Source organism: Amblyraja radiata, chromosome X (assembly GCF_010909765.2).
Source record: "Amblyraja radiata isolate CabotCenter1 chromosome X, sAmbRad1.1.pri, whole genome shotgun sequence".
NCBI classification, from domain to species: domain Eukaryota; kingdom Metazoa; phylum Chordata; class Chondrichthyes; order Rajiformes; family Rajidae; genus Amblyraja; species Amblyraja radiata.
In genome coordinates this window covers 1,130,248-1,155,959 of record NC_045999.1, presented here as the reverse complement: position 1 = coordinate 1,155,959, position 25,712 = coordinate 1,130,248, and the positions used below count along the sequence as shown (strand labels likewise).

The 25,712-nt window shown below is 43.4% G+C and overlaps 1 protein-coding gene across 1 annotated transcript; it reads right to left on the bottom strand.

Moving 5' to 3' along the window:
* Positions 1-1,563: 1,563 nt before the first annotated feature.
* nr2e3 (nuclear receptor subfamily 2 group E member 3) lies at positions 1,564-25,712 on the bottom strand. Its single transcript, XM_033014812.1, has 10 exons — positions 25,697-25,712; positions 23,371-23,505; positions 15,961-16,110; positions 11,225-11,375; positions 10,102-10,211; positions 9,704-9,946; positions 7,280-7,461; positions 6,163-6,403; positions 4,634-4,739; positions 1,564-1,753 (listed from the first exon to the last, which is right to left on the bottom strand). Exons 1-10 carry the CDS (start codon positions 25,710-25,712, stop codon positions 1,621-1,623), a joined length of 1,467 nt encoding a protein of 488 aa, XP_032870703.1. The 3' UTR covers positions 1,564-1,620.

Sequence of the window (25,712 nt, the reverse complement as noted above, 5' to 3'; positions counted from 1 at the left end):
TCCTGTCATTACCCGCTGTGTTGGATATAGTTTAACATTCAAGTTTAACTAGACTTGCCATATTATTTTTGCAATATTGACAGTTCTCTATACCTCACATTTTTTTAGCCCTTCAAGTGGAATTTCAATTGAACAATTGATTTCTTGTTCCAGTTTTCCCAATTCCTTTTCCCACAAGTTGATTTCTTTTGGAAACAAGGAGCTGCAGATGCTGATTTACACCAAAGGGGACAGTACAGGAGTAACTCTGCGGGCCAGGCAGATAATGGAGAACATGGATAGGTGTCATTTTGGGTTTGGACTCCAGCACTGTGTGTCCTTGATTTAAATTTTTTTTGTTTTTTTGTTTTCTGTAATTCATCCACAATAGTCATGCTAGCTATTGTCATTGAATTTTTCATAACTCCATATAGCCTCATGACCAGTAGCTATACAGGACAATTCTTACTGAATTCCCAGTTCTTACTGAGCCACGGTTAAAAACGTAGCACTTAAACACACACAGCAGGTTTGAGAGCTTTGGTGTAGAGAGAGAAACCATTGGCATTTTACTTAGTTAAATAGAACAAAATAGCATCAATCTTACAAAGATTGCTATATTTAAGAGGGAGTTAGATGTGGCCCTTGTGGCTACAGGGATCAGGGGGTATGGAGAGAAGGCAGGTACAGGATACTGAGTTGGATGATCAGCCATGATCATATTGAATGGCGGTGCAGGAACGAAGGGCCGAATGGCCTACTCCTGCACTTATTTTCTATGTTTCTATCAAATGAAATACTAACTCTGTTTCAGCTTACACAGATGCTGCCGGACCTGTGGAGTACTTCTACTATTCGCTTGTTTTATTTCAACTATTTGCCGCTTGTAATTTCTTGCTGTTCTCTCTCTGCACGATGGTAGTTTTGTATTTTCCATGCGAGGGTCTATGTCCTTAAACATTTTGCATTTCTAATGTGAAATCATCCTCTGAAACCTCAGAATCACACTGTTTGTTTCTCTTAGTTCGTGTATATTGGCATTGTCTCATTATATTCCCAGCAAATGGAACTTCAAAGGGCTATATTTTCCTTTTTCAACCACATTTTCATAGTTGGGAAAAATTCACACCAGGCCACTTAGGTAACAGATTCCATCTTTATTCTAATATAGAAATATATTCATAGGTTTAAGTATCATCAGGATGTCTGATTGCAAATGTTGGGGTAGTCTGGCATTAAATTCAGTGCATACATGGAGATGTTAAATGGTTAAAGTAACATTGGGACGATCAGGAAAGTCACCGTGGAGATCGAAGACTGACGCAAAATTCTGGAGTAACTAAACGGGACAAGCAGCATCTCTGGAGAGAAGGAATGGGTGACGTTTTGGGTTGGGACTGAAGAAGGGTCTCGACCCGAAACATCACCCATTCCTTCTCTCCAGAGATGCTGCCTGATCCACCGAGTTACTCCAGTATTTTGTGTCTACCTTTGATTTAAACCAGCATCTGCAGTTCCTTCCTACACGTGACAGTGAAGAATGGAGGTACAAAGAGGGGGGGGGGAAGCTTTTTATGTGGGGAGACAGCAAATTGGATGAAACAATACACAGGGCAATCCAAAGATGGCTACTTAGGAATTTCAGCTCTTAAACATGTCACAAAGAAGTTTTTCCATGGGAGTGTTTCCGATGGTCCTGTGAAAGAACAAAAGTTCGATTCGTTCTGCTGAGACAAAGCGGAGTGACGGCAGCAGCAGAAGTAACTTTCCAAATCTGAGGAACAAAAGAGGATAAAAATAAATGCAGGCCATTGACGTTCCCCTCCCCACTCCCACCAAACTGAGGATGAAATCTCTTGCAAATATAAATCATGCTGTAACGCTATATCTTGCATTCTGATATTTTTCTCTTTACACTTCCTGTTGTACTTGTGTATGGTTTGATGTACTCATGTATAGAAGGATTTAATTTCACTAGGTGGCAAGTCAACACAACTTTTCACACAGAGAGTGGTGAATCTCTGGAATTCTCTGCCACAGAAGGTAGTTGAGGCCACAGTTCATTGGCTATATTTAAGACAGAGTTAAATGTGGCCCTTGTGGCTAAAGGGATCAGGGGGTATGGAGAGAAGGCAGGTACAGGATACTGAGTTGGATGATCAGCCATGATCATATTGAATGGCGGTGCAGGCTTGAAGGGCCGAATGGCCTACTCCTGCACCTATTTTCTATGTTTCTATCTAGGTACAAATGGCAAAAGTAACCAATGCCAATACCAAATCAATAGACTTGACAATCAAAGCTAAATAGAGAGATGCTGTATTTAAATAGTGTCTTATAATAGTCTGGAAATACCCAGAGTACATGGGGAGGAGCGAATGCCACCTGAACACAAGTCGTGGTCTGATCAACCACAGCTGGGTCACCTGGGTGAGGGTGTCTAATGTTGAAAGACCTAATACACCCAATGACCCCAGGTTACATCACTGACGATGTGTTCAGGAGCATCAAGAGGTGTATTTTTTATCAATCACCATGGAATGAATAATGCGCATGTGGTAGGCATTTTAGCAACAAGAACATTGTTATGATGGTTGATATAGAAACTCCTTGTTTCTGTACATGAAACATAAATGCCACCGTATCTTAAACCTCAGAAAACTGCTGGGGGCCAGGGTTTAATATTTCACTCGCAGGAATGCCTGTTAGATTTATAGTTGAATTTTGCAATATGTCAGTCAGGCTATACAGCATGAATACGGAATGCATTTAGTTATGGTGACTGTGGTGCGTACATTCTGAAGGCCACTCAGAGTTGTGTGATTATCCCAGTAAACATGAAGAAAATCTGAATAATTTAGTAATAGGAAATACTTGTGAAGGTACGTTATGTAGTTATGCAGGGTAGCTATCAATATTGAGAGGTTGAGGGGAACATCAAGCCAGTAAATCACTTGGATAACATACAGGTTCAAACTGATTTTTGCAAGTTAATATGTGCCAATGACACGCAGTATAGACTTCTGGATTTTCCCACTGGAAATATGAAATAAAAAGATTTGAAACTTCATTTACGTGAAATATTAAATGGTTTCTCCATATTCTCCACTGCTTTACCCACTGAATATTGTAGGGTTATCTGAGTGTTCAGATATATAATATTTTGTTTCACCACATGAATGGATGATCCTGATAAGCATAGTAAATTTCTCCATCCATGTTGATAGAATCAAAAATATCTAAGTGCACGAAGCACTCAATCTGCAGCACCAGACCATTGTCTCTGATGAAGATTTATCAACTTAGTTCCATTTCTCTGTTCATCCCAGATTTTTTATTTTGCTTTACAGGTAAAGGTATATATATTTTTTTGCCAGTTGGTATAATTCTTCTTCCCTTCTGGGCCGGTGTTTCCATAAACCCCACTGCGTGTATAAAACAAAACAAAACAAAACAAAAAACTTCCTGCTGCTTACGTTTCTTTTCTCTCCCCTTAAACCTGTAACCACTGATTACTGCTCTATTATCAATGCTTCCACCAGTGAGATAATGAATTCTATTAAAACCCAGCATATTTCAACATTGCAATTAACTGTGCCCTTGGCCATCTCTGCAATCAGGTGAACCATCCTAGCTTTTCTAATCTCTTCATGTAACTGATGTCTTTCATCCCTGGTATAATTCTGGTAAATCTCTCCTGTGCCTTTTCTGCAGTCTTGATATCCTTGAGAGAGGCACTCAGAATCGAATGCATCATTCCACGTGAGGCAGAACCAGTTGGTTAATATGTGCAGTGTTGGGGGGCTCATTTCTGTGATTGTGCAATGATCAATAATGCTGTTGAAAGGATGAAAAACTGATCATCATGACAGCCATTTTGAGGGATGGAGCTCTTTGCCATGAACAAAGTTCAAAATGGATGCTGAAAGCAGGGAGGCTGGCCCAAGTATATGTTAAAATAGGAATGAAATTCATACTGAAGGTTTTTAAGAGCTGAGAGAGACACTGGAATATCTGTCACTGTAAGTGCTGCTGTTTTGCAGGCTTTAATTTCTTACATGTTATGATAATGTTTTAATATATGTTTTAAGAGGATGACTGACTTTCTTCTTGGAAAAGGACAGTGAAAGGTTTGGATAAGGGAAATCAATGCAAGTCATTTCCCTTGGTATCCACCAGATTTTGCAAAAGACTTGTTCTGCACAGTCGTATTTCTAACCATTGTTAAATGTTGGTCACATGAGCTGATTTGATTATTGTAGAAAATTCAAGAGTCAAGAGTCATGTGTCCCACATAGAACAATGAGATTCTTACTTGCTGCAGCACAACAGTATATCTAAACATAGTACACTGTGAACAGTATGATAAACGAGAGAGGAAAAAAGTTAAATTTAGCCTTAGTCATTTTTCTTTGCCTCCCCCAGGAGTTAACATTTCTCATGATTGAAGAAGGATGAGGTTGCGATGCCTTAACATTATGGTGAGCATTAATGGAAGGCCTGTCTCCACTTCTGTTTTGTTTCGTAACTAGTGCGTGTGACGTGTAATGAGCCTTTCCACATTTGTATCTGAAGCTGACGTTGTTTTTGGTATGAGCAAGAAATGGTTGTAGTTACCCAGCAGTGCGTTTCTCTGAGATCCACCTCTCCTTACCTGACTGGCTGAGTTGGGTAGTGCGTCCTACTGTGCTGACCCAACATCACTTGCGACTGATCCTGCAGATTCTCAACCTGCTCAGGGTCCTTCAGCCCTCGTGTTTCTGAAGGAGATGACAGATTTAGTAATTGTCTATTTCACTGCTGAAGCAACATTACGATTCCATTGAAAGTACGTAAACATCTCCTATCCCCTTTATGGCACAGTTGGTAATGGTGATTTGCGCATGCAGGGAACATTTCTTAATCTATTTTTCTCACTGAATTATCTGGTGCAGGCTGAGACATAGGTATTGGAGTGATACATTTAATTTTGGCATAGGCAGAGGAAAAACTGCCCAGTTTAAAATTGACATCTCCTGCAGATGCATCTGACAACAACAGGTTAAGATTTACTTGGGACCTTCTCACTGTCTTGGATCAGGTGTTACAAATAGGTCAAATAGCTACTGAACTGCATATTTGAAAGAGTTAGCACTTTCAGGAAAGAGTGAGAGAAAGTTGATGAAGAATGTTAAGAAAGACAGTGGTCCATTACATGGTTATATCGATTTAATGGCGCCAGTCTCCGGCTGTGACACAAACCTTACAAAAGACATCTGTACCAAGGGAGTGAGCAAATGTTTGGAATAAATACAGGCCATTATAAAAGAACTGGACACAAAGTACTGGAGTGACTTAGAGGGTCAGGCAGCATCTCAGGAGAACATCGATACGTGATGATTCAGGTTGGATCCCTTCTTCAGATTGCGATCCATGTTCTCCAGAGATGCTGTCTGATCCACTGAGTTACTCCAGCCCTTTGCGTCATTTTTTGTAAACCAGCATCTGCACTTTCTTCTGACTCCATGAAAGAACAAACTTATTTCCCAACAATGGAAATAATATAACTAATTGATGCGTATCTCAGACATATAATCTAGAATGTTATGAATCTCTAAATTTCTTCCTTCAAAACTGCGTAATATTTAAAAACCTAAAAAAGCTACCATCTAATTGAGTTGTCAGTGGTCTATGCCAAGTTAGTGTGTTTTACTATCTTTCTTGTGTTCTAATTACTACGTCTAGCCAATGGATATTTTTAAGGCAGATAGATAGATTCTTGATTAGCATAGGAGTTAGGGGTTATGTGGAGAAGGTAGGAGAATGGGGTTGAGAGAGAAAGATAGATCAGTCATGATTGAATGGCAGAGTGGACTTGATGGGCTGAATGGCCTCGTTCTGCTCTTAGAACTTATGAAGAGTCTCTGTCCCTCAGTCATTCAGGATTTTTCTCTGTTGATATACTCAGCCTGTCGTTTAATTCTTCAGGTACAGCACTCTGCATTACAACTGAGTGAAGGGGAGTTGATTTAACCTGGCATATTACCCAAGGGGGATGCAACTCATGTCAGAAAGAATTGCAGATGCTGGTTTAAATCGAGGGGAGACACAAAATGCTGGATTAACTCAGCGGGACAGGCAGCATCTCTGGAGAGAAGGAATGGGCAGTGTTTCAGACGAAGAATTCAGGGGAATGCAACTCACCTGGTTTAAACAGCACCACAGCCTTCAGGCAGGCAAACTCTGTGGGGTCCACAACAAGGGCCTTGAAGCGGCTTATGGTCTCCTGCAGAATGCGGACATCTGCCATGGTAGAGCTGCTCTTTCCTTGAGGGCTGTGCGAGAGTTCGGGTAAGGATAACAATGGGCAGCCATCCAGCGGCATGGACCACTGGATGGCACAGAGCAGGAAGAGTTCATTCCACGCTTCCTCCAACAAGATTACCTGCAAAAATAAAAATGCCTTCAGATGATGAAGTGGGACAACCAAAAGATTATCCATCAAACACCTCTGTGATCAGAGAAGCTCTGTACATTCCCACCCTTTTGCTTCTTGGCTCTTGCTTGTCGGATGTGCTCAGGTTGTGTGCAGCTCAGGAGATTTTACACCAAAGTAGCCGGTTAGATTGGTACTTCTTTAATCACCCCAACTTTAATTCCTGCCACCGCTGCAGTGTGTACCATCTATAAAACGTGCTGCATTTAATCACCCTGACAAAGAAGAACAAGGGCAACAGATTGCCCAACAAAACCATCCTGGGTTGGAAATATCCAGAACAGACTCGATGGGCCGAATGGCCTATTTCTGCTCCTACGCCTGTGTCATGATATCACTGGTCATCTGCTATGAGATCCTAGAGGCACTAGCCAATCGCTGTGGTGTACCTTCACCAAGACTACTGCAGTTTATAATGTTCCATGCCAACCTTTCTAAGACAGGTAAGGGATGGGCAATAAATGCTGGCCTCGCCAACACCACCCAAATCATGAAAAATGAATAAAAAGAGTGTGCCATCACCCAATCAAACCCCCATTATAATGTTCTGAATATGTGCCCTTACAAATGTTAATAATATAGACCATTTTAGTATAATTTCCCCAATACCAAATCACCCAACAGTTTACAAACATGGAACACAATATGCTGGACTAACACAGAAGGTCAGGTGAAGTTTCAGATGAAGAAGGGTCCAGACCCAAAATGTGACCAACACATGTCCTACAGAGATGCTGCCTGACCCGGTGAGCAACTCCAGCACGTTGTGTTCTACACAAGATTCCAGCATCTGCAGTTCCATGTGTCTCCATTTTACAGACATACCTGGTCTCGGAAGGGTAGGTTGGAGAACACTGGGAGATTCTTTGCCCATTTCACTGCCATGAAGAGCAACCTGGCGGAAGCTTCATACACACTTTCGGAGCTGCTGGGCGGGTAGGTGGACATCTGGTACTCAGTGGATGTCCTCTCAGGCTCATTACTCATCACGTCAATGTTCTCATCCACTGCAAGCCCAACACACAACAGTGAAATGTAAACCAACTCTCCCTCCTCGCTGCAGTCTTATGCCCCTGTCCCACTTAGGACACCTGAACGGAAACCTCTGGAGACTCTGCGCCCCACCCAAGGTTTCCGTGTGGTTCCCGGAGGTTTTTGTCAGTCTCCCTACCTGCTTCCACTACCTGCAACCTCCGGCAACCACCTGAAACCTCCGGGAACCGCACGGAAACCTTGGGTGGAGTGCAAAGTTTCCAGAGGTTTCCTAAGTGGGACAGGGGCATTTGCCTTTCTCATTGCTTATAATGTACAGAAGCTTGGAAGTGCATACCAGATTCTGGAATGGCTCTTCCTCCTCCTGTCAGGCTTCTGAATGGCCCTTCCATAATCCAACGCACTTCTCCCCCATTGTGGACATTGATCTCTGCAACACTTGCGCTACAATGCTGAGAACTATATTCTGCACTCTGTATCTTTCCCTTCCCTCTGCCTATTGTACTTGAGTTTGGCTCGATTGTTTATGTGTTTAGTATTATTTGATTTGATTAGATAGCATGTAAAACAAAGCTGCACCCCGGAACCTGTACAATAATAAATCTAGATCAACAGAATGATATGAGTCTGAATCTATGAGTCACTCATTCCGTGTCTCCAGAGATGCTGCCTGTCCCGCTGAGTTACTCCACAATTTTGTGTCTATCTTCGGTTTAAAGCAGCATCTGCAGTTCCTGCCTACACAGAATAGTTTCTGTGGCAGCACAATGAGGTCTTTCAAGCTAGCCCTGTACATTGAAAGCATGGAGAATATACTTTCATATCCTTACATGCTGTATCTGACCCCCGATCCATATGGAATCCATTAATCTCACCCATGAATGCTGAGTTGCATTAGCCCATGTAGTGGTTAATGATTCTTGCTCCTGATCCTTCCTGTAGAGAGAGAGAGTGTGTGTGTGTGTACATGTGCCTGTGTGCACGTACGCATACAGCATTTAGCCCACTTTCCTTGGTGAGTGGTATTATCAACCCCTCCGTGATAATACAAATCTCAGCATGTCTTGAGGCCAAAGGAAGATCAGTGGCAGTAAAAAGGAAGGAAATACACAAAATGCTGGAGTAACTCAGCGGGACAGGCAGCATCTCTGGAGAGAAGGAATGGGTGACGTTTCAGGTCGAGACCATTCTTCAGACCCGACCGGAAAAGTTACACATTCCTTCTCTCCAGAGATGCTGCCTATCCCGCTGAGTTACTCCAGCATTTTGTGTCTACCTTCGATTTAAACCAGCATCTGCAGTTCTTTCCTACACGAAAAGGAAGGAAAAGTACATTTCCATCTTAAATGTCTTTTGTGAATTGACAGCAGACCTCATTTTTTATGAAAATAAAATCTCACAGATATTCAGAGTGTGCATCATTTGTGAACGGAGCGGTTCAGGATGTTGTATTTTCATCAAAACTCGATTACATTTTTCTGCATTTCTTACACTTAATGTTTTAATTCTCTGCAATAAATAAGCAAGAGTTCAGATGATTGGTGAATGCTCACAGTTCTTTTTCCACCTGGGTCAAAGATTCAAAAACTCAAGGCATTGGCTGAAAGTGAGAGAGGAGAGATTTGAAAGTGACCACAGGGCAACTTTTTCACACAGATCGTAATATGTAGCTGGAACGTGGAAGCTAAAGAAGTGGGTACGATCACGACTTTTAAAGGACATTTGGACGGATACATGGATAGGACGGGTTCACAGGGCAATGGTCCAAATGTAGGCAAATGGGACTAGCCCAATATGCCAACCTGGTCATCATGGACAAGGTCTGTTTCCATGCCGTTCAGCTCTGTGACTGATCTCATTGAAACGTACAGAATAGTGAAAGGCCTGGATACAGTGGATGTGGAGAGGATGTTTCCTCTAGTGGGGGAGTCCACAACTAGAGGTCACAGCCTCAGAATTAAAGGACGTTCTTTCAGGAAGGAGATGAGGAGGAATTTCTTTAGTCAGGGGGTGGTGAATCTGTGGAATTCTTTGCCACAGATGGCTGTGGAGGCCAAGTCAGTGGAAATATTTAAGGCAGAGATAGATAGATTCTTGATTAGTGCGGGTGTCAGAGGTTATGGGGAGAAGGCAGGAGAATGGGGTTAGGAGGGAGAGATAGATCAGCCGTGGTTGAATGGCGGAGTAGATTTGATGGGCCGAATGGCCTAATTCTGCTCCTATCACTCATGACATGATTAAGACGGAGCAACTGACCATCCTCGGGCTCAAGCTTGGCGCAGGTCTCCGCAGTCATCAGGCTAGCCATGAACCTGTGGTTGTTTTGTGGGCTGGTGGGCCTTTGGCTGGCGCTGATGTTAGAGCAGATCGGCCTGTGGGTGCTAGCAGACGACGAGGTTGTCTCCCTGGTTGTGGCAATGTTCTCCTTGTCAGGGTCTAGTTCGGCCGTGTCCACCCGTACCTGGGCAGTGCTTCTGGGCTGCCGTTCATTCTGCACAGCTGGGGAGGAAGCAGACCAAGAGTGAAGATGTAAAGCAGCGAAACAAGACAAAGCACAAAGAGTTTTCACAATCACAACTGCAAAAGCAGAAACCTCAAGCCATAATTATTGTGGCTGCTCGCATAAACTAACCCATTGACTGACATTCACTCACCATCTTTGTTCATGCCAGCCTGCAAACACTTCTTCAGTCTGCAAGCTTGACACTGATTCCGATGGGCTTTGTCCACAGGACACATCCCCGTACCAGCCTGGCATCTGAAAACGAATCAACAACAGTCGCTGAGACTACGACACCAAATGCTGAAGAGTGCTGTATTGGTGGCATACAGGGGCAATGAACTTCCCAAGGACGTTAGACTGCACGAGGAATCTTATGTACAGAGGAACTCCTGATGCAGAAAGTGGGGAAAAATACAACAGTTATAGACAATAGGTGCAGGAGTAGGTCATTCGGCCCTTCGAGCCAGCACCACCATTCAATGTGATCATGGCTGATCATCCCCAATCAGTACCCCGTTCCTGCTTTCTCCCCATATCCCCTGACTCCAGTTTTCGGGATTTAATTCTGCTTATTGCACCTGATTATCACCCGATTACCAGGTTATCAGCTGAAATCGTGACAAATTGTTCCATCTCAATCATTTTCTTTCCATTGAGCAATATTAGCTTTGCAGGAGTACTCCTGTCTTCCAGCCAGGAGGTTAAATATTTAAACATCACAGTAAATATTAAGTGTCATTTTTTTCTGTAGTACAGAGGTTGCCAGGGGTGCTGTCATGTAAATTAAACATTAAGCTAATCCCTTATAGTGTATATAAAGACTGACAAGCAGGAGAATTTACTAATCTCCTGACCGATGGTTGTCCTTCAGCCTTCACCATGAGAACGACTTTATTTTGTGACTCCTTGATATGCGCAAATTAGTGATTCTTAAAACACCAGCACCATGACTTTAAAATCTAATATGTTGGATGTCCTGAAGAATGGACAATGTTCTATCAATACATGTTTGCTCTTTTCCAGAGCATTTGCACCTTATTCATTAACCTACCCCTCAAATTTTGTCTGAAGAAGGGTCTCAACCCAAAATATCACCAATTGATTCCCTCCTCAGATGCTGCCTGACCTGCTGAGTTACTCCAGCACTTTGTGTCTATTTTACTTTTTACCCAATGAATCATTGATTAACAATTTCAAAGTCTTGACAAGTTAGTTTAAAGAGTTAACACAGTGACTCATGATCCGATCTCTCCAATACTGCAGCAGTAACTTACCTGTAGATGAGCTTCCTTCTCACGCTCCTCTTGAAGAATCCACTGCAACCATTGCAAGCGTAGATACCATAGTGTTTCCCACTGCTTGTGTCTCCACACACCTTGCACATCAGCACGGGGCTGAGAGACTTTCCTGGACTTGGACTCTTTACTACAGCCAGTACAGAAGGAAAAAGAAATAATCTCAGTACTGACCCTGACCGCCCTAGCCAGGCAAAGGAGTCCAATCAGTCCCAGCATAAAGACACTGACTTGATTCATCACTGACTGAGATCACGTCTGAACCAATAGTACGCTTCATTCTTATGTGAGATTTGGATTTACCTCATCAGATAATTAAATATAAATAACACAAGATCAAAAATATTGATCGTACTTAATATGAAAGAAGAAATGCCAGCAGTTTGAATAACAAAAAACTGTGATAAACATGTTTGACTAAGAACTGCAGATGCTGGAAAAATCGAAGGTAGACAAAAATGCTGGAGAAACTCAGCAGGTGAGGCAGCATCTATGGAGCGAAGGAATAGGTAACGTTTCGGGTCGAGACCCTTCTGAAGAAACGTCACCTATTCCTTCGCTCCATAGATGCAGCCTCACCCGCTGAGTTTCTCCAGCATTTTTGTCTAACGTGATTCTCTCAGAGTCTCAAAAGGTGGTTCATCCTGTGACTTCAAAAAAATGAGGAATTTAGCTTGAAGATAATAGCTGAAGGGCATCTTGGAGTCTTCAGTATCATTACAGGTACGTCTTGCTGCAGCGAGATTTATGCAAACTTTTTGGAGCCTGTCTCACATCAGTATATAACTGCGCGCTGTCAACATTCATATTTATACTATTAATACATAAATAGATCCATGATAATCAATGGATGAACACTCTAACTCTAGGTTCATACTATAAATGGGTATAATTATGAGCAGTATTTTGTTCGATCTGAAATTTCAATAATCTTTGTTTTATATATATTTTATACTTAAAATTATTTTCCAAAGCAGACTGGATGCAATTGAGTAGGTTTTAGTTCCCGAAAGGGCCAGGGGTTTATTACATAAAGGTTTTTTTTAGATTGAAGGCCCACACAGTACATTTACACTTAATTAATCTATGTATGCTTCTCTGCTTCAAGAATCTGCTGAAATATTCATACGGGTTTGTAGTACCTTTATCAACATGCCTGTTCCTTGCTCTGTTTACCATTATTTGAACCCTGACAAAATTGCACTTCAAGTACTGAAACATCATCTCCAAATTCAGTGAATCTTGGTCACTCTGTCTCCAGGTGTGTGTCTATCTATCTGTCTGTCTGTCTCCTCTCCAATAACATGTTTTTCTGAGACTATCAGTCTTTCACCCACATTTTTCAGATCTTTTACTGTTTTACCTTCTGTCACCCTTGCTTCTGGCTTGCTCTCCTTTTCACTCCACTGGCTTTCTATCTACTTGTCAGTCCTTGCACTTCTTCCATGTGTATGGCTATCCTTGTTTGCCATCTCTCATACCAGCTCATAGATTTTCTCCTTCTCTCTGTCTTCATTCCTGTTGACCTCGAAAATTTGCTCTCTCTCATTGCACACCCCAAATCCTGGACTTCCCAAGTCACTTTAATTTCATGTTTCACGTAGCCTCTTGTGTTTTATGACTGTTGACAGACCAATTTCCCCCCTGAGATAAATAAAGTTCTATCGTATTGTTTCATTCTTTCATTCTCTCAGACAAATACTCATTCATCCTGTTTTTTACGTACCTGTCTGGCTGTCTTCCAACTCTGGGCTGACTGATAACTCTCTTGGAGAGCTGCTCATTCTACACCTCAGAGGAAGATCTGGCCTCTGAGCACACAAGTTCTTGCAACATGGGCTGGGAGCAGCCGATCGGTTGAAGCAGGATTCCCCAGTGGGGGGCTATCCAACCTTAAGAGATAAATGGACAATCCAACTCTTTAGATAAAGGCAGAATCCAGAATTGAATGAGGGAAAATTGCCGTGAGTCTGATCCTGCTTCACTCCTCACCGAAGCCTCAAACTGTTGCTGCCAGGAGTCTAGGGAGTCAATGTGTGAATGAGCCTTGCTGCTTTCCCTATGCTCCTCAAGCCCGCACGGCAGATTAGCCTCTTACACTAAGTAGATGCCTATTTGTCAGTCTCTTAATCTTTACCGTTCGTTGGAAAGATGCATCAATCAGTCAGTCAGCAGACAAAGAATTTAAATGCTAAAGCCTACTCTGTCTCAGATGGATAAGTTTCAACTCAGTTGTAGTACTACCTGCCGTACTTTTAAATACTGCTCTGCATAAAAATGCTTCTTATATCTCAATGCATCTTTTTTTCTATAGACTGATGGCTAGATTATAGGCGTCAGTTCTGAAGAGGTGAATTATAATGTTTGCTCGCATTAGCCGAGCATTTCTCTGTGAGTTTACGCTCAATTTCCTGATGTACATCTGATAGCTCAGGGATATAATGGTGCAACCATTTGCTAGGGTGCTCGGGTGCCTGGTAGCTCTGCTTTTCCTTTTGAAAGGGGAGCAAGCATTTCAATTACACAACTAATTGAATTTCTAATCACTGAGTTTCACTGAGCTGCACTATATTAATTTCATTCTCAGGCAGTGAGGGCAGCCCATGAATAATGAACCAGGCAAGGCATAAATGGCAACATTCTCTGCTAATTCTCTGCTCTCCTGAATAGAACTTCACCAGGACTTGATCTTCTGACAGCTGGATAGTAAGGATCAAGAATTGTGACAGTGTACAAGGAACAATTGGGTTGCAAACTGCGTCTTAAGTTAATATTATTCGTGGGCTGTACATTAAATTTTAATACATTTTTCAGAGCTATTTCATGTGTCACTTACATATCTGTCTCCTTAGTGTCTCTATTTTCTATGCTTTCTTCTTTGCGTCTCTCCATGTCTTTATCAACCCTTCCAACTCTGCTCACAAACTGGTGCTGCAAAGAGCAAGGCAAATAGTTTGTTGGCCTTTATTGCAAAGAGATTGGAATGCAAACGTTATGAATTCTTGCTGAGATTGTACAGGGCTTCAATCTGATACAATTTCACCTACTGTGTATGGAGTTCTACTCCCTGTACCTAGACGAGGGTACTCAAAACATAGTGAATTCACTGGATTGAATGTTAGGATCGCATTCAGGTGCACACCGGTCCTCTGCTGCTCCTTGTCTCGTGTTCGTATGATTTCTGGGATGGTGGAGTTTTGATGAGGAGACATTGAGGAAGATTGAACTGTACTCTCAGGAATTCAGAAGAAAGCCAGTATATCTAAAACAACATTGAAGATTCAAAGGACAAAGGACATTTATTGTCACATACACCAATTGGTGCAGTGAGATTCGAGTTACCATGCAGCCCACAAATAAGATAAACCAAATCTATAGAATTTAACATAGAACAGAAAAACATCCCCCACAGCGGAATCAACGTTTCCCACTGTGAGGGAAGGCAACAAAGTTCAGCCCTCTTCCTCATGTTCACCCGTGGTCGGGGCCTATTGAGGCCTCCACAGTCGCCTCAACAGCGGCCCGAAGTTTCAGGCCCTCGAACGGAAGAACCCTCTCAGCAGCTTGGAGTTCCCGAATCGATCGCTTCAGAGTGGTCCTGTTGTCTTAGGACACTTTTTCTGGACTTATAGATTCTACATTTCCCATCTTTTCATTGCTTGGTCTTTGCCTGACGGTGACGACTTGGGTCGAGGCTCTTCTTTTCAGAGATATAAGTGATGCCTGTATGGAATGAGCTGCCTCAGGATGTAGTTGAGGCAAGTACAATAACAATATTTATATCTTATTCTTAAGGGGTTGGACAGGCTAGATGCAGGAAGATTGTTCCCGATGTTGGGGAAGTCCAGGACAAGGGGTCACAATTTAAGGATAAGGGGGAAATCCTTTAAGACCGAGATGAGAAAAAAAAATTTCACACATAGAGTGGTGAATCTCTGGAACTCTCTGCCACAGAGGGTAGTTGAGGCCAGTTCATTGGCTATATTTAAGAGGGAGTTAGATGTGGCCCTTGTGGCTAAAGGGATCAGGGGGTATGGAGAGAAGGCAGGTACAGGATACTGAGTTGGATGATCAGCCATGATCATATTGAATGGCGGTGCAGGCTCGAAGGGCCGAATGGCCTACTCCTGCACCTATTTTCTATGTTTCTATGCCGCCTGACCCGCTGAGTTACTCCAGCTTTTTGTGTCTATCTTTGGTTATCTGCAGTTCACTAAAGGATCTGCTTCAACCACCAATCCTGGCAATGCATTCCAGGCACTCACCATCCCTCTGTGTAAAACAAATACTTGCCCCACACATCTCCTTTAAACTTTGTCCCTCTCACCTTAGTGGAGGAAAACAAACAAGGCCTCTTAGAGCACAAAAAACAATTATCATGTGGATTAAGGCAGGCTGTACAGATGATCCTTTGCAGAGCCCTAGATTCACACCATATGTTAACAACAGAGTAATTAGTTGAGTGAAGCCATTGACTTTGTTTTTTTTCTCTGTTTTTCTTTCATAGTGGATTTAGCTTATTACAGACTTAAGTTCAGATCAGGCTACTGTGTCACAGAAAGCAAGACTCCGATGAGTACCCACTTAGCGAACATTTGGCATTGCCCTGTTAGTAAGAGATCATAAATATCTAATGTGAGATATTGTCAGAAATCCTTTTTTAATTCATCTCTTGTTGCAATATTTTTAATCCCTTCTTAACCAAAGTTACTGACCTCTGCTACCACATAGTTTCTCCTTGGGTTGCTGATTCCCATTGAGGAAGGTCAACTCTGTCACAATGCAGTGGCTTTTGATGAAGTCACTGTTTCTCTTTGAGATGACTACTGGGTAGATTCTTCCTTTGACAGTGGATGCACAAGAGACTGCAGACGCTGGAGACCGTGGCAACAAAAGAACTACTGGGGGGAACTCAGCGGGTCAGGCAGCACTGGTGGTGGGAATTGGGCAGTCCACAACGTTGCTTCCAGACATGCTGCCTGACCTGCTGAGTTACTCCAGCACTTTGTATTTTGTTCAAGTATCCAGCATCTGTCTTGTATGACATAGGCGCTTCAGTGTTGTATTGAAGACATGCTCCACTGTTAAGTCCTGTTATTCATAGAGTACTTGGAGAGTGATAGTCATATACCCCAATTTGTCCATTCCTTTCAACATGCCTCATCTAAGCTATTATGCCAGTTTATCCATATTTGGCCCATATCCTTCCAAACATTTCAAGTCGTCACATTTATTTATATAGCACATTTAAAAAACAACTCGCATTGGCCAAAGTGCTTTTGATGTGCTTTTGATTTGATGTCCATGTTCCTGTCCAAATGTCTTATAAATGTTGTTATTGTACTTGCCTCAACTACATCCTTCAGCAGCTGGTTCCATACACGCACCACTGTGTGTGAGGAAGTTCCCCCATTGGGTTCCTATTAAAATTCCCCCCCCCCCTTCATCATAAACCTGGGTCCTCTAGTTCTTGATACCCCTGCTCTGGGGGGGAAAAAAGACTTTGTGCATTTACCCCATCTATTTCCCCCATGTTGTTAAGACACCTCGACAAGATCATTCCTCACCCTCCTGTGCTCCAAGGAATCAGGTCCGCGCCTGCCCAAGCTCTCTCTCTCTCTCTCTCTGTGGCTAATTGTGTGAAATTGCTGCACAAACATTAGTTCTCACATTTCTGTCATTATAATACTGATGGTACATCAAAGTGTTATTGGCTGTAAAAGCACTGTATGACATAAATACAAATCATTATTTTAATGATGTAACGAGTCAGCATTTATGTTTGAATATGAAACACATTATGATGCAGGGACATCATTTGCTAACTACCATATTATCAACCAGAAGCTGGAATGGGCTTGGGGCATAGTCCATCAACTCTCAGCAATGCAAAGTGATTGATCTATGATGATTGCAAATTTATGCTTTCATTTCGTTCAGAAGAAAACTAATTTTGTAAATGTGCCCAGAGAGCAGTGGTGAACTGCAGTGTACCTCATTGGTGAACCTCACACTATCCTTGAACAGACTTTGCTGGCTTTACCTTGCACTAAACGTTATTCCCTTATAATGTAACTATATACTGTAAACGGCCTGATTGTAATCATGTCTTTCTGCTGACTGGTTAGCTCACAACAAAAGCTTTTCACTGTACCTCGTTACACGTGACAATAAACGAAACGAAACTAAACTGGGGAAGATTTCCGGTCATGTGCTGATTAGCACCCTCTGCGAGACAAAGTCGGGATACGGCAACTGATTCCTTCTGAGCCGTGAATGTTGTAGTCGGCAGGGCAGTACTCTGCATATCGCCAACTTGGACAATTTAACATTTACACCAAGCCAATTAACCTACAAACCTGTACGTCTTTGGAGTGTGGGAGGAAACCGAAGTTCTCGGAGAAAACCCACGCTGGCCACGGGGAGAACATGCAAACTCCAGACAGACAGCGCCCGTAGTCGGGATCGAACCCGGGTCTCTGGCGCTGCATTTTGCTGTAAGGCAGCAACTCTCCCGCTGTGCCACAGTGACTCCATTAATTCTGCAACGCATGAGCTTGGCGGAAAATATCCTTGGTCAGTTTGATGTCACAAATTGTCTTTCTGTGTGGTTTAAAGCAAAAATATCATCCTTTCTCTCTTGGGTACCACCATCTTTTAAATGGACGAGCATGTCATCCAAATAGCTTAACTGAAATAGGCCATTGACGTAATACTGTGACTGGTTTTACAGATAAAAAAATCCTTGATCGTATTATAATGTATCGTGACTGTGTGATGTGGCCCCAGTGTTTTGTTTTAATGTAGAGAAACAGCATGGAAACAGGTCTTTCAACCCACCCAGTCCATGCCGACAACTGCTCACTCCAGCTCCATGTTATCCCACATTGGCACTCACTCCCTACACACGACAGACAATCTACAGAAGCCAATTAACCTACTAACTTTGGTATGTAGGAGGAAACCGGAGCAGCCGGAGAAAACCCACGCCACGCGGTCACGGGGGAATGTGCAAACTCCACACAGACAGCACCTGGGGTCAGGATTGAACCTGTGGTGGTGTGGTGAATCTGTGGAATTCTCTGCCACAGAAGGTAGTTGAGGCCACAGTTCATTGGCTATATTTAAGAGGGAGTTAGATGTGGCCCTTGTGGCTAAAGGGTTCAGGGGGTATGGAGAGAAGGATACTGAGTTGGATGATCAGCCATGATCATATTGAATGGCGGTGCAGGCTCGAAGGGCCGAATGGCCTACTCCTGCACCTATTTTCTATGTTTCTATCAAAGGGAGGCTACAGATTTTTGGCTGTTGAGTAGGTATCGAAGGTAGACTCAAAATGCTGGAGTATCTCAGCGGGCCAGGCAGCATCTCTGTAGAGAAGGGATGGCCACCTATACCTTCTCTCCAGAGATGCTGCCCGTCCCGCTGAGATACTCCAGCATTTTGTGTCTGTATTCTAGTACACACAACATGTACTGTGTGATTTCATACCAGTATCTAACATCACCAGCCCATAACTTCAACCACTACATGAAGTCACCCATGTAGGGAATGATCATATTGAATGGCGGTGCAGGCTCGAAGGGCGAATGGCCTACTCCTGCACCTATTTCCTATGAGCCCGGGTCTCTGGCACTGTGAGGCAGCAGCTCTAACAGCTGTGCCATTGGGCCTATGAACACCAGTTATGCCTGTAAATTTCTGATTACTATAATAGGAATTTAGAAAAGCAAGCTGCTTGGCATGGTTCATGTGTGGCAGCTGACTTTGTGAATCATGGACTGTGTTAATGATCCAGCAGGTGTGTCTTGTCATTTCACAGCTTCTTAAGCCTGCACTGTCACACCTCGGTACTATTTTGGATTTAATATGTCAGCTTATCACCTTATCTTAAAATCTCTCGCTGTATGCACCTACATACATCTGCACTCGAGGCATTGAGAAAAGATATGAGAACAGTCAGGCACATTAAAAGCCCATCCGTTCACTTTCGGAAGAGATGTAAAGAGTTCCATGGGCGTTTCTTGACCTTTCCTTGCTCATGAGCCAAGGTTACAGGGAGCAGTTGAATTGGTAAATTAAGCAACTTGGCAAACTAGAAACACACAGAATGGGTGTTAACGTGTATCCCTGCTGTGTTGTTTAATCTAACAAATACATACTCAAGTAAAGAGTCGAAACAGGGAACTGCAGGTGCTGGTTTACAAAAGAGGACACAGAATGCTGGAGGAACTCAGCAGGCCAGGCAGCATTTCAGGAGAAGGTGTATCGGCAATGTTTTGGGTCAGGACCTTTCTTCATACTTAAGTAACCTGACCTCAGTCTGAAGACACTCTCTGCGTGCACTCCTTTTATACGGCACTCGGCTGTCCTGAGTATTAATATTGCGATGTGTATAAGTTCAGAGGTCAAGGACAGCTTTGTTCACTCTATGCGCTCCTGTTTTACCGTGTGGTGTCAATAGCCGGATATTAGCCTGGATCACTGGCCTCTGAGCTGCTGTTATGTGGTGGTGACCTGACCATTCCTCCCGTCATCAGCACACTGGTGACGTTATGCCCTGGCTGAAAGCAGATTACTGTCAGATTGCTCTTCCCTTGATCCCCTTGACAGGGCTCATCTACTTTGAGATCATTTACAAGTCCCCTCAGCCTCCGAGAACACCAACTGTCCTTCTCGCAAATTTCTCAGTTAAGTTTAGCGTATTGTCACGTGTACCAAGGTACAGTGAAAAGCTTTTGTTGCGTGCTAACCAGTCAGCGGAAAGACTATACATGATTACACTCAGGCTATTTACAGTGTATATATACAGTGCATGATAAGGGAATAATGTTTAGTGCAAGGTAAAGCCAATAAAGTCCGAGGGTCACCAATGAGGTAGATAGTAGTTCAGGACTGCTCTCTGGTTGTGGTAGGATGGTTCAGTTGCCTGATAACAGCTGGGAAGGAACTGTCCCTGAATCTAGAGGTGTGCGTTTTCACACTTCTGTACCATTTGCCTGATGGGAGAGGGGGGAAGAGGGAGTGACCAGGGTAAGACTAGTCTATTTTTATCCACGAGTAGTTGCTCTACTCAACAGCCAAAAATCTGTAGCCTCCCTTTGATCTGGTATTTTGTTGGTTCACATGCTTGATCAATGGTGTTTTTATCATTAATGTCTTATTATTATTAATGTTTAGTGTTTTCTGAGTCACTGTATGTCATGTTGTTACTTGTGGGCAGAGCACCAAGGCAAATTCCTTGTATGTGAATACTTGGCCAATAAACTTACTTACTTACTTACTTGATTATGCTGCTGGCCTTGCCGAAGGCAGCGTGAGGTATAGATGGAGTCAATGGAAGGGAGTAGGAAGGAACTGCAGATGCTGGCTGGTCTTCTTCTTGCGTATGGCATGCACTGCCCAAAGTTGTAGGCCAACTTGGTCTATTTGATCTTGTTTGTGCACGTCGGGTTGATTGCATTAGTCGAAACAGGGTGGACCACGTGAAGGTTGCAATCTCCCAACCCGCAGATGCTGGTTTAAACCGAAGATAGACACAAAAAGCTGGAGTAACTCAGCGGGACAGGCAGCGTCGCTGGAGAGAAGGAATAGGTGATGTTTCGGCTCGAGACCCTTCTTCAGGAAGGTAGATTGGTTTGTGTGATGGTCTGGGCTGCTTCCACAAGAGGTTCAGCTGGCACGGAGCCAGCGTCTGGGAAGATTTAATCAACTTCCAGGCTGGGATCAAATAAAAGTGGAAGTGGGGGTGGCATACACTGAGATATGAAGGAACTAATAATAATAATAATGGATGGGATTTATATAGCGCCTTTCTAATACTCAAGGCGCTTTACATCGCATTATTCATTCACTCCTCAGTCACACTCGGTGGTGGTAAGCTACTTCTGTAGCCACAGCTGCCCTGGGGCAGACTGACGGAAGCGTGGCTGCCAATCTGCGCCTACGGCCCCTCCGACCACCACCAATCACTCACACACATTCACACACATTCACACACAGGCAAAGGTGGGTGAAGTGTCTTGCCCAAGGACACAACGACAGTATGCACTCCAAGCGGGATTCGAACCAGCTACCTTCCGGTTGCCAGCCGAACACTTAGCCCATTGTATTTGAACAAAGCGTGAATTTAGATAAAGAGAGGAATTGAAGGCTCTGCTGATGGAATAGGATAAAGAGGGATGAGGGGAAGGCTTAGAACACCATCACCAATGTCTGAAGAAGGGTCTCAACCCGAAACGTCACCCATTCCTTCTCTCCAGAGATGCTGCCTGTCCTGCTGAGTTACTCCAGCTTTTTGTGTCTACCTTCGATTTAAACCAGCATCTGTAGTTCTTTCCAACTAATATAGAGTGCTTGGGCCAAATGGATGTTTGAATTGTATTAATTCCGTACAAGGCTTTTCAGATAGTGATGTGGCTAATTGAGGGCAGTGCAATGCTCAAGATTCCAGCATCTGCATTCTCTTGTGTCTCAATGCCTACTGTGCTCTTAATTAGATGAGCACAGGACTATACCAATGTATTTTATCTTGCTAAATTTAACAGCTGTTCAGTGGAAGGAAGGACAGAAGTTGCAGATGCATTTTATACAGGTTAGTCTAATAACTATATAATTCAGATAAACAACAAGGTTCTTACTTAAAACAGGCTCTAGTGATGTATCACCAGTGTGGCACATACAGACCTTGGAAGGTGGATTTGCTTCTATAAGAGTACAGGGATTAAATCAAAGGGATTATGTTAAGCATCCAAGTGTAGAACCAATTCAACTCGTCTGGTAAATGTCCAGAGTGGGTAAAAACATCATTTTTTTAATGTCTGTTCCATTTATTATTGTCATTATTTCTTTACTCAGAGAGTGGTAGCGGTGTGGAATGAGCTTCCAGTGGAAGTGGTGGCGGCAGGTTCGTTGGTATCATTTAAAAATAAATTGGATAGGCATATGGATGAGAAGGGAATGGAGGGTTATGGTATGAGTGCAGGCAGGTGGGACTAAGGGAAAAAAGTTGTTCGGCACGGACTTGTAGGGCCGAGATGGCCTGTTTCCGTGCTGTAATTGTTATATGGTTATATGGTTATATGGTTATTACTGAGTTACAGTGAGTTAAAGCTTGTTGTGCATGCTATCCAATTGTATTATGAGGACAATGGACATTTATTGTCACATACACCAATTGGTGCAGTGAGATTTGAGTTACATGCGGCACACAAATAAGATAAACGCAACACGATAGAATTTAACATAGAACATAAAACATTAAACATGCCCCACAGTGGAATCAACGTTACCCACTGTGAGGGAAGGCAACAAAAGTTCAGTCATCTTTCTCTTGTTCACCCATGGTCGGGGCCTAGTGAGGCCTCCACAGTTGCCGCTACGGACAGCCCGATGTTTCAGGCCCTCTCACCGGATGATGGTGGGGTGGAAGATTGCAACCTTCACGTGGTCCGCCCTGTTTCGACTAATGCAATTAACTCGACGTGCACAAACGGAAGATCAAATAGAACAAGTTGTCCAACAACTTTAGGCTGTGCACGCCCACACGAAAGAAGAAGATGACCGGATGATGGTGGGGTGGAAGAACACTCTCAGCGCCTTGGAGTACAACAGTAACCTTTAATCAGGAGGGCAGTGAAACTAGTGGGAGAACAAGGGCAGGGGAGGGACGGAGAGAGAGGGAAAGCAATGGTTACTGGAAGTTAGAGAAGTCAATGTTCACACCGCTGGGGTGTAAGCTGCCCAAGCGAAATATGAGGTGCTGTCCCTCCAATTTGCGCTGGGCCTCACTCTGACATTGGAGGAGGCCCAGGACAGAAAGGTCAGTGTGGGTAGACAAAAGTGCTGGAGAAACTCAGCGGGTGCAGCAGCATCTATGGAGCGAAGGAAATAGGCAACGTTTCGGGCCGAAACCCTTCTTCAGACTGAGCGTCAGGCCAGTGTGGGAATGGGAGGGGGAGTTTTTGGCAACCGGGAGATCAGGTAGGTTTAGGCAGACAGAGCGGAGGCGTTGAACAAAACGATCGCCGAGCCTGAGCTTGATCTTGTGGATATATAGAAGTCCACACCTGGATACAGGAGATGCAGCAGAGACAGTATAACATTCTCTCTTCAGCACCACTTACCTGTTAAGATTGCCAAACAGTGCAGACAGCGGCAGCCCATCAGCATATCTGTGACGGCCATCAGGTCAAGGAGTTTGTAATTGTGGTTCAAGAGATTAGCAATATAATTCCAAAGCGTTCCTTTTTCTCTCCGCTCTAAGTGGTAACAATGGCACATGACTACAGGTGGTTCATGCTCCCAGGATTATACTATGATTAATATGCCAGCCCACCCACTTTGGAAGGAAAATTAGTAATTTTTTTAAAATGAAGAGAAATTGAACAGCGTTGAGTTTGAAAGAGAGATTGGTGTCTTTGTGCAGTAAACACTAAATGTTGACATGCTGTCACAACAACCAATTAGGAAGGCATGCTGGGTGTTGGCCTTTACTGCAAGAAGCTTTGACTGTAGCTGTGGAGATATCCTGCACCAGTTACATTGAGCACTGGTGAGACAGCATCATGAATATTGTGCCCACCTCTGGTATCCCCTCGTAAGGAAGAGCTTCACCTGATTCATTCCTGGGATAGTGACTTGTATGAGGAGAGTGCGTTTACAATGTCTTCATTATAACAAATGAGGTTTGATGGACAGATATAGAAGCAAGGAACTGCAGATGTATTTAAAAAAAACCCCCCACAAAGTGCTGGAGTAGCTCAGCAGGTGAGGCAGCATCTCTGGGGGACTTGGATAGGAGATGTTGAAGAATGGTCCCATCCCAAAACGTCACCTATCCATGTCCTCCAGGTATGCTGCCAGACCTGCTGAGTTACTCCAGCACTCTGTGCCTTTTGTTATGTTTAGAGGCAGCATCAGAAAGACAATAGATACACAAAATGCTGGAGAAACTCAGCAGGTGCAGCAGCATCTATGGAGCGAAGGAAATAGGCAACGTTTCGGGTCGAAATCCTGAAGGAAATAGGCAACGTTTCGGGTCGAAACCCGTAAGGGTTTCGTCCCGAAACGTTGCCTATTTCCTTCGCTCCATAGATGCTGCTGCACCCGCTGAGTTTCTCCAGCATTTTTGTGTACCTTCGATTTTCCAGCATCTGCAGTTCCTTCTTAAACATCAGAAAAACAATACAATCGAGCCATTTACAGTATCGATACATGATGAGGGAATAACGTTTTGTGCAAGGTAAAGCGTGTATAGTCCGATCAAAGATAGTCCGATGGTCACCAATGAGGTAGATAGTAGTTAGGGACTGTTCTCTGGTTGTGGTAGGATGATTCAGTTGTCTGATAACAGCTGGGAAGAAACTGTCCCTGAATCTGGAGGTGTGCGTTTTCACACTTCTGTACCTCTTGCCCGATGCTTAATGGACAAAGATAAAAGAAAGGAGTTGTATCGCGCAGATAATACATGAGGGTGAATGTTTAGTGAGCAATGTTGTGACCAGTCTGTGGTTTAAGGATTACAGCTTGAGGGCGAGGGGGGGGGGGTGACACAGGAGCTGCCGCTGAGTCCCTCTAAGCAGAAGGCTAAACATTGATCTGCCATAAAGTCCTTCAATCAGCAAAACACAACTGAGTTTGGATTGGGGAGGATTAGCTGGAGCAACCATCTGCCATCACCATCGATAATTATCAAAATGTTTCAATCAATTAATTAAAATTGATTTAAACAAATACAAGAGGCACTTGAGACCATTTAGTGAGACAAATTAAAGAGGAGCTTTAGCAGTGGGGATGTATATCTCCCCTTCCTGCTGATGTTTGATCGAACACCAGAAATTACAGATCATTGTATTGGTAATTAATACTGGGACCCGTCCGCTGTGGGAATCAACATTGTGACAGTCAAATCTCCAGTATCTGGCCGGCCACTTGGTCAGAGAAGATGTTTAACTGTTGATCAAATTAATGTAGTAAGGAGCTCAGTAGGACCATTCCTAATCTCCTGTGGCTGGCACCTACAGTAGCACTGGAGTTAAAACAGACTGCTGGTGATTAATGCGATATAAACTGCCTCAGAAATGTTTCTAAAGATGTTTACTCAGTTTTATTTTTATCAACAATCTCTGGTCCATCCGTCTAGCCCAGAGTGAGACATTCATCTTTTTTGGTGCTTTAGTTCACCGTTTAAATCTGGATTTCATGCCCACAGTTACAGATGGATGTTCAGCAGCAAAACTTCCTTTCCTCTCACACACCTGAATGTTAAAATACTAACTATTTTAACTCTCCTCCCCACTCCCATACTGACCTTACTGACCCGAAACGTCACCCATTCCGTCTCTCCAGAGATGCCGCCTGTCCCGTTGAGTTACTCCAGCGTTTTCTGTCTATCTTCAGTTTAAACCAGCATCTGCAGTTCCTTCCTACACAAAGTGTTGACTTGTTTACCCGCGTGGATCGCCAT